Source organism: Capsicum annuum, chromosome 8, assembly GCF_002878395.1.
Source record: "Capsicum annuum cultivar UCD-10X-F1 chromosome 8, UCD10Xv1.1, whole genome shotgun sequence".
Lineage (NCBI taxonomy): Eukaryota > Viridiplantae > Streptophyta > Magnoliopsida > Solanales > Solanaceae > Capsicum > Capsicum annuum.
In genome coordinates this window covers 30,169,206-30,183,852 of record NC_061118.1, presented here as the reverse complement: position 1 = coordinate 30,183,852, position 14,647 = coordinate 30,169,206, and the positions used below count along the sequence as shown (strand labels likewise).

Below are 14,647 nucleotides of genomic sequence, written 5' to 3'. Positions count from 1 at the left end.
TTTCATATCTATATTTCCATTATTATAAGATTTAGGCTCAGTAGTATACAGACAGGGTTAGATTAAGGCTACTCATAGTCTTGAGCACCGTGTGACATCTCGGGATTAGATTTTGGGGCGTTACACAAGCGTAGCCTGTTGTAGCACCTTTATAACAACACTTAAGAAACGTTGCCTTTGTTTTACTATTGGGCACGCTTCACAAGCGTAGCCTTTTGTAACACCTCTGTAACAACAGTTCAAAAAAGTTGCCTTTTCTTTATTATTAGCCACACTTAAAAAATGTAGCCTTTTATACATACTTTATGACAACACTTGTAAAGAGTAAGCATGTTTTAGCCACACATTTGAAGTGTAGCTATATTGCCTAAAATTTGCCAAATGTACAGTTTTATGACTTCACCATAGTAAATTTGATAGAGTGTAAACAACGTCCGCTAGTAAATATTTAACCCCACCCTGAAATTACCCGTTAAGTACCTTCCTACCATCTCAACAAATATAAATTTCTAAAAGAGAAAACAAGGGCAGTTTTTTAAGCTTGGTAGACTTTAATAGCTCGTATTTAGTTAAGTATGGAAAATGATTTATTAAGCTTAAAGAATAGAAATGAAAAGTTGGAACCATTTAACAACAAGAGTTTCCAAACAACTGTAAATATATGATAGAAAGTAGCTAACCAGGTGCTGTTAATTTACTTCTTACATATTGCCATTTATTTAACTTATGGCATCCGCTTCATCGAAATCTCCATGTTTCTGTATCACCTTCTGTCTGCTAGTGACTGAACATGGTTGGACAATACATAGTGGTTAAAATTTAAAAGAGGGTTAAATGAAAGAATGAGCCCCTTTTGAGGAAGGATGGATTAGTGTAGGTTAAAAATTAATGTCTTTCTGCTTGTGAAAGCGATAATGGATCTGCCAAACATGAATCAGGCAATCGAACTTAAAATTAGTATTTCCTAGAATAGTGATTGGATTGGTTTTTGAGATAATAAATTTGCCACAGACTTGAACTGTCAATACAAATGAAAGCTTTATTATATCGAGTAAAATGATAAACAGTTGATACATGGGTATTAATGTAAATTTGCAATACAGTTTCTTACCTTTAGTTGTCTATACTTTTCATGGATAACATTTAGGGTTCTTCTACTGGTGTTCATCTGTAAATCATGCAGTAAAAAAACTATAGTTTTTAGATCTAACACCTTATATCTGGTGTAGTGCTCCAAAGTTTGATTCTGCAAGCCATTTATAGAGTTATTTCGTGGTTGCATTCAATTACAAAAAAGATAACAGAATAAAGGAGCAAAAAAGTTGCATACCCATAGGTGGTTAGATTGATCAAGTGTCCATTTGGTAAGAAATACAGCTGATACAACAGTAACATATGGAAGTAACTTAAGAAAACCATATTCAACAAGTGTTAGCTCTGGTAAATAGTTTGCCATGAATTCCAGTTCAACAGAGGGAACCTGTAGGTTGGAGTAAATTAATTTTTCATATTAACTTTATTTTCTAAGACTCAAACCAAAAGAAGAATGCTTATCTCATGTACCTCATAAGAAGCCTGGGCTGCTTGAACAAATCTTCTAAAAATAATGGATGATGGAACAAATAAGGAGCCTAATCTTACAAGTTACATGATAAAATTTACAAGTATTGCTAATTACAGGTACCTCAGGAATTTTTTTATGGTTGGAGCAGCAAGTTTAATGCCCACAAAATTCAAAACCCGACTTTCCATTTTTACTACCTGACATGCAATTATTAATTAGCCTTTTCACATCCACTGGAAACATTGTCTTATTATATAACCAAAAAATATTTGGGAAATATTACGACTAGTATTTACATATGAACAAATTATGCATCCAAGATATCATAAACGAGAAAGGGAAGCTCAGAGTTAGATTAGGCAATCTAGATCTTTGCCTCGGAGAAGATAAATATAATGGGGGTAAACAATGTAGTTAGGACCAGCAAAAGAAACAAAAAATACTATCATGATTAACTTTACTGGAATGGCAGTCAAAAACATTAGCTGTGGAATGCAAAGAAGTTGGTCTTCTACAATTATCGACAGTCAATGTATTGCCCTTCTAATCTTTAGTCAAGAAACACCAAATACCTAGTCCAATGAACTTTAGTGATCACTATAGCACAACGTGCATGATTAAAAGGACATCGAAAGATATAATGTGTGCTTAGTGCTTTCAGGACGACCTCATGGATAAGTGTGATCATATTCGATTCATGGCACTCGAGGGCCACACTCATTACAATAGTGATCTTCAGGACAAAGCTGCTTTCAGCCCCCGTCGTATAATTATCAAAACTCAGTTACCATGTCAGTTACAGTTTTAGTGTTCAAAACTCAGTAATCAGTGTTCAATCTCAGAATTTAGTACTTCAATATCAGTCTAAACCACAGTTATCCATGTCCATTCATCTGAACCCAGCATATAGTTGCAGTATACGTCTCCGTTGCAATCCTAGTTATAGGGTCAGTTTCGGTTCAGTAATCAGATCAGTAAATCAGTTCAGTTTTAGGTTTTCTTAACCATAATGTACAATTATTAGTTATCTAGCTATAGGTATTTCAGTACCTCAGTTCACAGACTATTCCAGAATTTTGTTCTACGCTTGGTCTTGCATTCTCAAATAATACAATTTTCATAAATTTATGCTCAGTTACCTTATGTTACCCAGTCAACATTACCTTCTGTGTATAATACTTTATAGTCTTAGTTCAGCTATTCAGATCAAGTACAGTTCAGTCTTACACATCCAATATTCAACTATCAACCATCCAGTTTATCAGATAAGTTAGCATAGGTATGCACTTGGGTTCAGCACCCATGTGACTCTTTTTAGTAATATTAGGTGCAGTGCAAGAGGTTTAGTAATTCATATTAAACGTTGTTCGTAGGCCCCAACTCATCTTACCAAATTTTAGCCATGTGATGATTTTCTTATTCATGTGTCTTGTTTAGACAAGGCTAAAATTTCCTTGTGCCCTAAAGCCATTAGAACTATATATAAAAAGTGTTAAATAAAGGCTTCAGTCGACCATAAGTTTTCATCATGAGTTTGTCTATAAAATTAGTCCTTTAGTTTTGCAGTCAGATAGACAAGTTCGCATGGTTTGGGATTCCGTCCTTTTCATTTAGACGTACTATTTGGGATCTCATGAATGTGATCATTCTAAGATGGAACAAATGGGTAGTTGCATGTTCAACTTGGTCCATGTATCATCACTTCAGTTTTCTCAGCGACTCAGCCAAGTCAGTATTCTTCGAGAGACATAGTGTCCCAAGGGGGGAGATGCACTATTAACCCCCAAACTTTCATAACAAGAACATCCCATTCTTTCTTACTGTAAGGAATCTAATTTAGGAGTAGGGGGTACCCATAAGTTGACCCTCTAGCTCTAATCATGGTCGTACGCCATTTACTCAAGGTACTCAATTCAGATCTTAATATTTAGCTCATGTATCACGTTCCAGACCTATTTACGTTCTCATGTTTCCGCTCATGCATATTAAGTAATTAAGCTCAGGCTCAGCCCAAGGTAATAGCTTGTCTTAAGCTTATCCAGTTTTATGTTCAGATTTCAGTTAAAAATATGGTATTCGGTTCCACACTTAGTTTTCATTTCAAACTTGGTATCTTTACCCTTATATGTTCAGTTGCATATTCATGAGTTGGTTCAGTCATGTATTCATGTATCAGATATGAGTGATCAACTTATCAATACTCTCATACATGCATTCATGCATCAGCTCAGTCATAAAATCCAGATATGCATGCTCAGTATGAAACTCAGTAATGTCAGTCATGTAGTCATGCTTTGGTTGTTCATGTTCAGAATGTACTTTAGCTTATCTTTTCTCCTATCTCACTTAGTCTCATTCGAGGACGAATGTTCTCAAGGGGGAGATATTGTAATACCCCATACTTTTCCTAGCTTGAAAAGTATCCCAAAAATGTTAGAAACTTTCTTTGAAAGATGAATCCACTTTTGTACACCTGGTATTTTCAATATTTTCACATTTTATCATGTGGGTAATTGAATAAGCTTTCCATCGATACCAAATTCACCCAAATCCAACACCCGGGTGAAGAGTTAGAGCCTTTTTAGTGAGACAGTATATCACCTGAGCCTTCAGCGCGTCGCAGGGATAGCTCAAATGGCAATTATCAATTTCCAGTATTACTCCACGATAGTGGTGTGTCACGCCAAACTTCCAAGTCACAGACAAGGTGGCTAGGCGATAGGTCCGCGTCGCACCATCGTGCAATTTCCCATTTGTCACTTTTCAGTGACTTGGCACGATAGTGGTGCGTCGCGCCAAGGATGAAAATCGGGAAATTTTCTAAAAAATTAAAGGCACATCCAGGGTTAAAAAGGTCAATTTCCCACCCCTATATATACCCAATAATACGTGATTTAGTCATTCTTCACCCAAAATATACTAGTTTCTCTCAAGAACAAGCTAGGGTTTCTATTGGGGATTCAAATTCAAGAAGGTTTCACCATCAATCTTCAAGAAATCACTTCCTAGGTATGCATAGTGTTCATTCGTGGACTTCTTTCATCCACGAAGTCCAAGAATCCCTTTTACAACTTCAAGTTATGGATTTTCTTTATGATTTTATGATTGGACTGTTCCTTTTCATGTTGATAAATAAGAAATTGAATTTTACTCCATGTTGGGTGATAAATTCTATGTGAGTTAAATTATTATAGATAGAGATTCATGCAAACCTATGACTAAACCCTTGAATAATGAAATTAGAATTGGCCCATGATGTTTAATTGTTGTACACTAATGTTTACATTTACCATGCCTACAATATGCTTGATTAAATGCCTAGATGAAGGAAAAGTGTCTAGCTAGCATGATACCATGAAATCCCCATGTATGTACAAGTTATGCCTATCACATGTTTTGATGAAATGCTTCTATAAATGTATTATGGATTATGATGTTAATTATATGTTCAAGTAAGTTATGCTTGGTCAGTTTCCTTCCATCGAGTCCCGGGGGTACTCATACCCAAAACATTAGCTGTGCGACTAAAGCCATGTTATGTTTTCACGATACTCTCAGTCAAGCTATGATCCTTAGACTTCAGACATTCTTATGACACAGGAAATCTCCATAATCTCATGAACTCAGTTAGTTGTCAGATATCAATAGTATTTCGTTAGTCAACAAAATTCAGTAATTCAGCTCATGTTCAGTAAATCATGTGTAGTGTTCATTCAGGTGGGAGTAGAAATTAGCATCGAGTGAACCCAAGGATGGGGACACACACTATCAGATGAGGGTGTGATCCTTAGCGGTCATCCGTGCATTCCAGAACTATGTAGCCAGCATAGGTTGAGACATCAACACTGTTGATGAAGGTTAATGAGGTGGATAAGCATTGTCAAATAAGGGCCCCACCATTCTCATACAGGGGACACTATCAGATGAGGGTCACCCATAGCTTATCCTTACCAGTGGCACGGTATTGACACCCTTCCAATTGGGGTTACAGATTAGACCCCAACTCAGCCGTAATGGCATATTAGGGGCATATCGATTAGATAACTACTTGCCATAGTTTCAGTTACAGAATCAGGACTGCCAGATACAGTCACTCAGTCTCAATAATAGAACTCAGATAGTTCTATAGAACTCAGGACTGTCAGATACAGTCAACTCAGTATAGTGCGGAACTCAGCTAGTTCCATCTGTATCAGGACTGTCAGATACTGTCACTCATGTTATTAGTACACAGACTCAGTAATCATGTTATCACGAACTCGGTTAATAGTATATTAATTCTATAAAACTCATGCTATAGTATTCAAACTCAGGATTGTCAGATACAATCAATCAGACCAGTTCTTCATAATCAGAACTGTCAGGAACAGTCTTTCTTGTATTAGTGATACAACATCAATATCTTAGTATTCAGTAGATTCAGTCATTCATATTTTGTACCCCAGTATCAGTACTCAGATATCAGTAAATCCATGTTATCAGAATTCATGAGTCAACATTATCACGATCTCAGTTATAGTTACGTATTCATGCATGTATTCTCACTTTCATATTATTTAGTCAGTTAGTATTGTTCATGCATATGAACGTATTGCATCCAGCCTACCTCACTTGCATACCAGTACATTCAAAGTACTGATACATTTGCGCGATGGTATCTTATACAATAGGTTTAGAAGCACAAGCTCTATAGAACCAGTAGCATCCCAATTCAGCGATTAGAGTTAGCAGTGAGTCCCCATCCTTCGAGGACATGATGATCACATTAATATTTCAATTTTCAGTTTATTTCAGTAGTTGGAGTTAGTTGGGGACATGTCCCATCAACTCCTTATTCAGACAGTTGAGAGGCTTTCAGACTATAGCATGTTGACAGTTATCTCAGTTGTTTTGGTATTGTTATACCATACTTTTCAGTTTTGTACTAGTATTGAACCTTATGGCCTTTCAGTTCATGTTTCAGCATTTACGATATTATCACTATTATTCAGTGCTCAGTTTACAAATATCAGTCATGGGTTAGCTTGTGGTCTTTCGGGGTCATGGGCACCGTGTAGCGTTTCGGGTACCAATTCGGGGCGTTATAGGCTATCACCTTCATTTTTTTAAAAAATTGTCTTTTTTTTCTTTAAGTAATAATTTAAACTTTAAAGTTGAAAATTTAAATTTGAACTTTAAAGTTTCAAGTTCATTAAAATATTAAAGTTTTTAAACTAATAAAAATCAAAGTCTTTTAAAAGTTCAAGTTTCAATTTTTCTTTTAAAAATTAAACTTTAAAGTTGAAAACATTTATATTTAAACTTAAGTAAAAAATATAAGTATAAATTTTTATACTTATTTTCTTAAAAAAAAATATAAGTATAAAAAATATTTCAAAACTTAAATTTTTTTTAAAATTTAACACAAATAAAAAATGAAAGTATAAAGGTTTTATATTTATTTTTATACTATTTATTAATATAATTTTATTAATATACTATTTATAAAAGTTATATCACTTTAATAATATAAAATATACTTAATATATTATACTTAGCATAAAATTACACTTTTATTGAATAATTATTAAAAAAAATTGGTTTCGTCTTGTCGTTGGACCGTTACCAGCCGGACCGGTGCGAATAACCCTTCTTTTACCGAGCAGCCCGATCTGATAGGCCGGTTGTGAAATGCCTACCGGCCACCGCCACTCATACTAGGTCGGGACTGACGCACCACCCGTTCTAACGGTCTCAATTTGATCTGCTGCCGATCTTACACCGATGATACCTAAAACGAAGCTATAACCGAAATTCAACATTAAAGAAAGAAAAATCAACAACTAAAGAAAGAGGAGATGAAGTAGAAACAAGAAGAAAATTGCATTAAATGAAAAAGGATAGATAATGAGACATTTACCAACACTAATGCGAAGAACTAAAGTGTATATCAAACACTTAAACACAAATCACCAACATTGATTACACCTCATTCTTAGGTAGACACAAAGGGAGTCACCTTCCCCAAGCACCAACCTTCCTTGCCAATTTGTCAACACAAGTGAAATCCATCACTTAGCATTAGCCCTAATTTCGGATTCTACACTAAAATAGAAGACTAAAGCTATCATCTAAAGAGTATCCTTCCAATATTCATCATAGCTAAGGAAAATACAAGCTAAAGGGTCTATTTATACTTATTATAATCAAATGACAAAAATGCCCTTAATGAAGGGTGCTCCTTTGGAGTGTAAAAGAGGAGTATTAAAAGTCCATAATACCCCTAAGTTAAGGCGCCCTATCCAAGGTTACCTTGGAGTATATTCAAGGTCTCTCTTCACTTAATAGTAAGTACACTCCCTCGGATGAATCAACATACTCTCACTAGCTTCTATCTTTATAAATGGCTCCTTGTGTGTTTGGACTTGATGAATGGAGCCTCTTTAATGCTCTCAAAACCAAGGATGGTTCTTATTCAAGGATTATGGTCCTCGGATTAGTATCAAGGAAAGCATCCAAGCAACCTTCCACATACGGGATTATAGGATTAATTATCTTACTATGGGGTCATTTGGGTGGGAATAAGTTATTTCGAGATTTCATTTGGGTGGAAATAAGTTATTCCGAATAATTAATTTCGAGATTAGTTATAGCATCATATATGTGACATATTTTATATCTCATCACTATGGCATAAATGGTGGAATAAATATCCCACCAACTAATACCTCTAATCAAACATGAGATAAAATAATCCTATATTTTATCTCAGGATTATTATTACTTATATTTCACACCAAATGACCCCTATTAGTTATTTAATTTTGTGATAAATAATTTTTTGATATGCTATCCTGTAATTTTATTCTGATCAAATGCGGAATAAATTTATTTTAAGATTAATTCAAAAGTAGTTATTGTTTATTACTATTACCAAATGAGCCCTTAAATTATGCAACACTATTGACTTAGTACACATCTATACTACTTAAAAGTGAATTTATTTAGACTTTTCAAGACCCAAACTTTGGCATGTGCCACTCAACATTTTCTAGTCACCACCTTTTAAACCTATAAAGGGAAAAACATTTAAGACACAATAAATATTGAACCCCAACGAGAATAAGTATTTGACTCACTCACCCGACCCTTATAACTCACTCAATAAAAATCTAAAGAACCTTAATTACTCACCTGAAATCGAAATCGCTAAGGTAATTACATCTTATTTCGTATTACCACTTTAAATGCTTTCTCTGTTTTTCATTAACGAGTTGTGTTTTTTCCATAAATGTGTTTATCGAATTATTCAAAAAAATTCTTTTGGAGTTGTCTTTGATTAATTTTATATGTTTTTTATTTTGGTTAATCAAGGTATTATAGTAGCTAAAATAAGTTCGTGTAGGCTTTGTAAGCAAGAGAACAATTATGAATTGAAAGAGGTATGTGTCAACATGAATTTTATTCTACCTTTATTGATTTCACGGACCCAAAAAACCTTGGTAGAAAATATTGTGATAGTCCATAATAGTAATGTCACGATCCAAACCATGGCCTAGCCATTACAGGTATCTCAAGCCCACCGTGGGTCGGAGACCACCACCTCTCAAAAGCATATAAATATAAACAACAGAAGTCAACCATAATAGCAATAGGGAGGATAGATAAGTCAAATGTAAACTCTAAGAATCAAAACAAAATAAACAATCCAACACTTGTCCACAAAAGTCTCTAAACCAGAATACCAAACTAAGTCGGGCATGTCCCCGACTATGATAAAAAAATACAAAATGAAATACTAAGACAATAAAGAAACCAGTGAGATAATTGGACCTTTCAAAATATGGAGGCTCACCACTTCACAGCAGATCCACTGGAATACCGAATCATCTAACATTGCATAGGAGTAACAAAAAATCCTTCGGACCGTACATCATGAAATGATGTAGCATCCAGGAAGGGTCAGTGGGGTAGGCACTAACATTTAACTTAGAAAAAGAGATTAAATAATACAATTACTAAAATCAAGTGTAACGACCTGAGACTACCCCTAGTCATAACACGGTGCTTAGGGTCACAAGTGACCCAAGATAACCCATGACCTGGCAAACACTATGACTACTATAAAATATTAATAACATTTTGAGTAAAAGCTGAACTAAAATAAACAACTGATGAAATAGTCATAATGAAATCCTAAACATCAACCAAAACTGGAAATAATTTGGACATCGTTAGAGTGGTGTTGGGATTTTGAAAATACTGGCCCGACGCGAAGCCAGCGCGCCACATCGAGTATCATGTCGGTGAAGCAGTGAACCAATGCTAAGTTGACGTGCCACGTCGATGAAATAGTGGACCAATGCGATCTCAATGCGTCACATTGGGTAACTCATTAGTGCCCAGTTCGTGATTTTTTTTAAATAAACCAGCCTCGGGGAGGGTAACTTAGTATTTTCCCCTCATCATAACTCTACATAACATGAAATTTTATGAGTATTGAGGGATCATAACATCAAAAAATGACTTTTCCTGTCAAAACCCTAACTCCTTCCCCAAAGATCAATAACTCATCATTAAGGCCAAGAATTTTAAGAACTAAGGTGTGTTTCAGGTTTGTCTCCCTCTACTAGACAAAATAAGGTACGTAGGGTTTTCCCAAAACTACATGGGCTGGTTTAAACACTTTGAATATGATTTAAAGTTTAGAATTCATGAATTTACAAAGGGGTTTTGGAATTTACATTTTGATTGTGCATTATGAACTCTTAAATGGAATTATTGTTTTGGTCTTGAGGCCTTCCCCCAAATTGATTTGTAATATTATATATATATGTATGAAATTTATATGAATATTTAATTGAGAGCATGACTATTTACGCTCCCTTTTATGTTACAAAACTTCTTGATTTTAGAATGTTATGAGTTGAAGAATGTTATTTAGAAGCATGGTATCAATGTTCTTAACTAGTGTTGAATGATTTAAGGTTGATTTTCAAATTGATGAGAGGGAAGTTTTGCATGTTGATAAATGTTGAGTATATATATAATGAAATAATTGCATGGTTTGCCAAAAATATATTACCACCATATGTTTGTGAAATGACTGAAAAGAATGATTTATGCATAGTTTGATAAATGTATTGAAGAATGAATCTTCTTGAATTATTGGAAGTATAGTGGTATTAACATTATGTTTTGAAAGAGAAACTATGATAAGATTTTTGGCTCAGAATCATGACTTGCAAGTCTTGGTATGACGATACCAAATTCAGATAATGCCACAACAGATTTAGAACAATTAAAGATACTAATTTTTGATTTAAATTTTAGAATTTGATTTCAGAAAGATGCATGGTTAGAGCATATTAAAAAATAGGATAAAGAGATGTTAGGTTGTTACCCGAAAAAGGCATGATCCATAAAACTCATTGCCCAAAATAGTGTTTTGCCGATATGGTATATTATTATTGTATGCTGGTGACGACCCTGTGGCGTAGCAAATTCAAATACTCCAACCCTTACAAAAACTTGGGTTGGGGGCTTGGTCGCCGAGTTAAGGGTGGATCCCATATAGCCAGTGGGGTAGCAGATATGTAGGGTGTACCACCTAGCTCATAAGTAACATAAAGTATAGGACCGCATTGACAAATAGGTTTTATGATTATCAAAGAATGCCCATGTATTTTAAACTATATCATGCATGATGTTTTCATGACTTGCTCTTATCTATTATATATATATAAATACATTATTTTGGATTTCTCTGTATACCAGTACAATTGTATTGATCCTCAATGTTTCAGGGTCTGAGGCTCAGTCTAGAGGTCCTGCTAAGCCGTAAACTTGTTCAGGCAGAAAAAAAGTATGTGCAATTGGTGAGCCTTCTGTATTCTGGAAGGCCTATTTCTTTTTAGTCAGTTGTGATTCAATTTGGTTTAGGTCCATTGGGGTCCTTGTCCTAGATTCAGACAAGTTATCGATGTCTTATGTAGGAGCGATTACATAGACTGAGAAAGATGTTGTTCAGATGTTGAAAAACTTATTTTTCATATTGTCAAACAAATTTCAGATTTATGACCATGATTTTGTTTATTATAATTCTGCATCTTTTATTTATTATTCGAGTATTGTGCATTATTACCAAATGTAGAAGAGCGCTCGGGCCTCCACTGTTTGGGATGCTCGTCACGGCCAGGGCCTCGACTCGGATCATGACAGATTTTATTTTTGACCCTCTTACATTCGTAATGTTTATTTTTGACATAAATTATGTTTAGTGATGTTAAGAGGATATTTTAAGAAAGTTTTGAAATTTTCAGATGGGGTTTGGGGTGATTTTAGGACACCGAGGCAGTGAGGGTCTGCGACATTGGTATGTCATGGAGGATAAACTCAACGATATTAGCATGCCACGCTGCTGTGTTAAAAAACCGCATTTTTATATTTTCCTCTTAGGTTAAGGGGATTTTGGTCTTTTTACCCCTTGTACGACCTTTAAACATAATATAACCCCATTTTCTTTAGTTTTAGAAGATTAAATCATTCTCTTTCTTTCTTAAACTCAAAACCCAAGAACATTCAAGGGTTTTATAGTGAATTCATTATTCAGACTCCAAACATTATATTTTCTTCAATTCCTTATGTATAGGAGGTTCGTGGAGAGTTTCTCATCTATTGGTGCTCCGCTGACAAGGTTGACTCATAAAAAGGTTATGTTTTTGTGATCTCATTCTTGTGAGCATTGTTTTGAGAAGTTAAAGGATACATTGACTTTTGTGCCAGTGTATACCCTGCCCAAGGGTACTCAGGGGTTTGTTGTGTATTGTGATACATTCCAATTAGGACTGGGTTGTGTTTTGATGCAGCATGGCAAGGTCGTAGCCTATGCTTTTTGGCAACTTAAGGTTCATGAAAGAAATTACTCGACTCACGACTTAGAGTTGGTGGCTGTGGTCTTTGCCATGAAAATTTGGATCTATTATTTGGATTGGGTGCATGTAGATATTTCTTCATACTATAAGACCTTGCAATATGTTTTTATGCTGAAGGAATTGCATCTCAGGTAGAGGCGGTGGCTCGTGCTACTTAAGGTTTATGACATGATCCCTTATTACAATCTAGGTAAAGTTAATGTTGTTGTTGATGCTCTTAGCATGTTATCCATGTGGAGTCTGTCTCAGGTGGATGAGGAGAAGAGAAGATTGGTGAAGGATATTCACATATTGGCTAATTTTAGAATTCATCTCTTGGACTCTGAGGATGGAAGAGTAATTATTCAAGAAGGGGTTAAATCATCTCTTAGTGCTGAGGTGAAGGAGAAACAGGTTTGTAATCCCATTCTTATATAGATTAAGGCTGATGTAGGTCAGTAAAAGGTTATGGCTTTTGAGATTAAGGGAGATGGCATTCTGAGGTATTAAGGAAGTTTGTGTGTTTTTGATGTTGATGGGTTGTGGGAAAGGATTTTGACTGAGGTGCATGATTCCAGGTATACGGTTTATCTGTGTTCGACTAAGAAGTATAATGACTTGAAGAAAATCTATTGGTGGAATAATATGAAGAGAGATGTGGAAAATTTTATTACTAAGTGTATGGTATATCATCAAGTTAAGGTTGAACACTTCAGGCTTGGTGGCATGTCTCAAAAGATAGAGTTGCCCATATGGAAGTGGGAGATGATTAATATGAATTCCAATATGGGTCTTTTATAGTTAGGCAATCAGTATGACTTTATTTGGGTAATTGTGGATAGAATGACCAATTCTGCTCACTTCATGCCTGTGAGGACTAACTACTTAGGAGAGTACTATGTTAGGTTGTTCATTCAAAAGATAGTCAAGTTGCATGGAGTGTATGTGTCCATCATTTCAAATCGAGGTATGCAGTTTTCTTCTCACTTCTAGTGTTTGCTTCAGAAAGGTTTGAGTACTCAGGTGAACTTTAGCACCGCTTTCCACTCTCAAATGGATGGACAAGCAAAACAGACTATTTAAACTTTAGAGGATATGCTAAGGGCCTGTGTTCTCGATTTTAAGGGTATTTGGTTTGACCATTTGTCTCTAATTGAGTTTATGTATAATAATAGTTATCATTCTAGCATTAATAGCTCCTTCCGAGGCTCTTTATCGTAGAAGGTGTAGGTATCCTATTGAGTGTTTTAAGGTAGGTGAAAATAAGTTGTTTGTCCTTAACTTGGTTCACCAAGCCATGGAGAAGGTGAAAGTGATTAGATAAAGACTACTCAGAGTTGCCAAAAAGTTTAATGTGGATATGAGGCAAAATGAGTTGGAATTTGAAGTAAGTGTTTGGGTATTGTTAAAGGTATATCCTATGAATGGAGTCATGAAGTTTGGGAAGAAGGGGAAACACATTTCTAGTTACGTTAGTCCATATCAGATTATGAGGAGGATAGGGAATATGAAAACGCTTAACTCACTTCCATGTTTGAGGGGTGAGGTGGTCATTGTCAATAACCCAACTAGAGTTGGGGTCGAATCCACAGGGAGCGAATTACAAATTTAAGGTCCTATGGGTTTTCTAATTAAGAAAAGGTTACTCAGAATGATAATAAACATGACATGTAAAATAAAATGGGGGAATTTAATTTGGGATTGGTTTGTAACAATTCTCGACTAACAATGCACGAATGTAGTACTTTTGATTTAAAATCAAGATTTGAGAAGATCTTGGGATTGTGTCTACCTAAAGGTAAAACATATGGGTTGATGATGGTTTAGCATACAGCTTAGTTTTTAACTAGAGGATAGGCTAGGTCGAAAATCATTTTGGTCAGTTTTTGAATTAAACCACAACGATTTCACCCATTGGCTTTTTCGAGCACCTAAAAAGTGTACAATTCATAAAATACGGAAGCGAGATATATGTTAGAGTTTATGTTAGAGTTGTTAGAGTTATTAGAAGTTACCTTTATGTTAGAGTTGTTAGAGTTATTAGAAGTTACCTATAAATTATTAAATTAACTATGCGAAGACCATTTAAAAATAGAGAAGCTTTTAGAAAAATTAAAGAATCTTTAATTAGTAATTATTCAGACTATATAAGTCTAAATAAAACAAAAGAAAACCCACAAAGATTAGCCTA

General features: G+C 35.0%; 1 protein-coding gene across 1 annotated transcript in view; it reads right to left on the bottom strand.

The window, feature by feature from the left end:
* Window positions 1-1,081: 1,081 nt before the first annotated feature.
* LOC107879003 (cyclin-A2-2-like) overlaps window positions 1,082-14,647 on the bottom strand; it is a 21,172-nt gene continuing 7,606 nt past the window's right edge. Inside the window, exons 3-6 of the mRNA XM_016726139.2 lie at window positions 1,685-1,761; window positions 1,564-1,597; window positions 1,331-1,480; window positions 1,082-1,246 (exon numbers count right to left, since the gene is read on the bottom strand). Of these exons, the coding sequence (XP_016581625.2) occupies window positions 1,082-1,246; window positions 1,331-1,480; window positions 1,564-1,597; window positions 1,685-1,761 (426 nt within the window). The remainder of the gene's footprint in view (window positions 1,247-1,330; window positions 1,481-1,563; window positions 1,598-1,684; window positions 1,762-14,647) is intronic.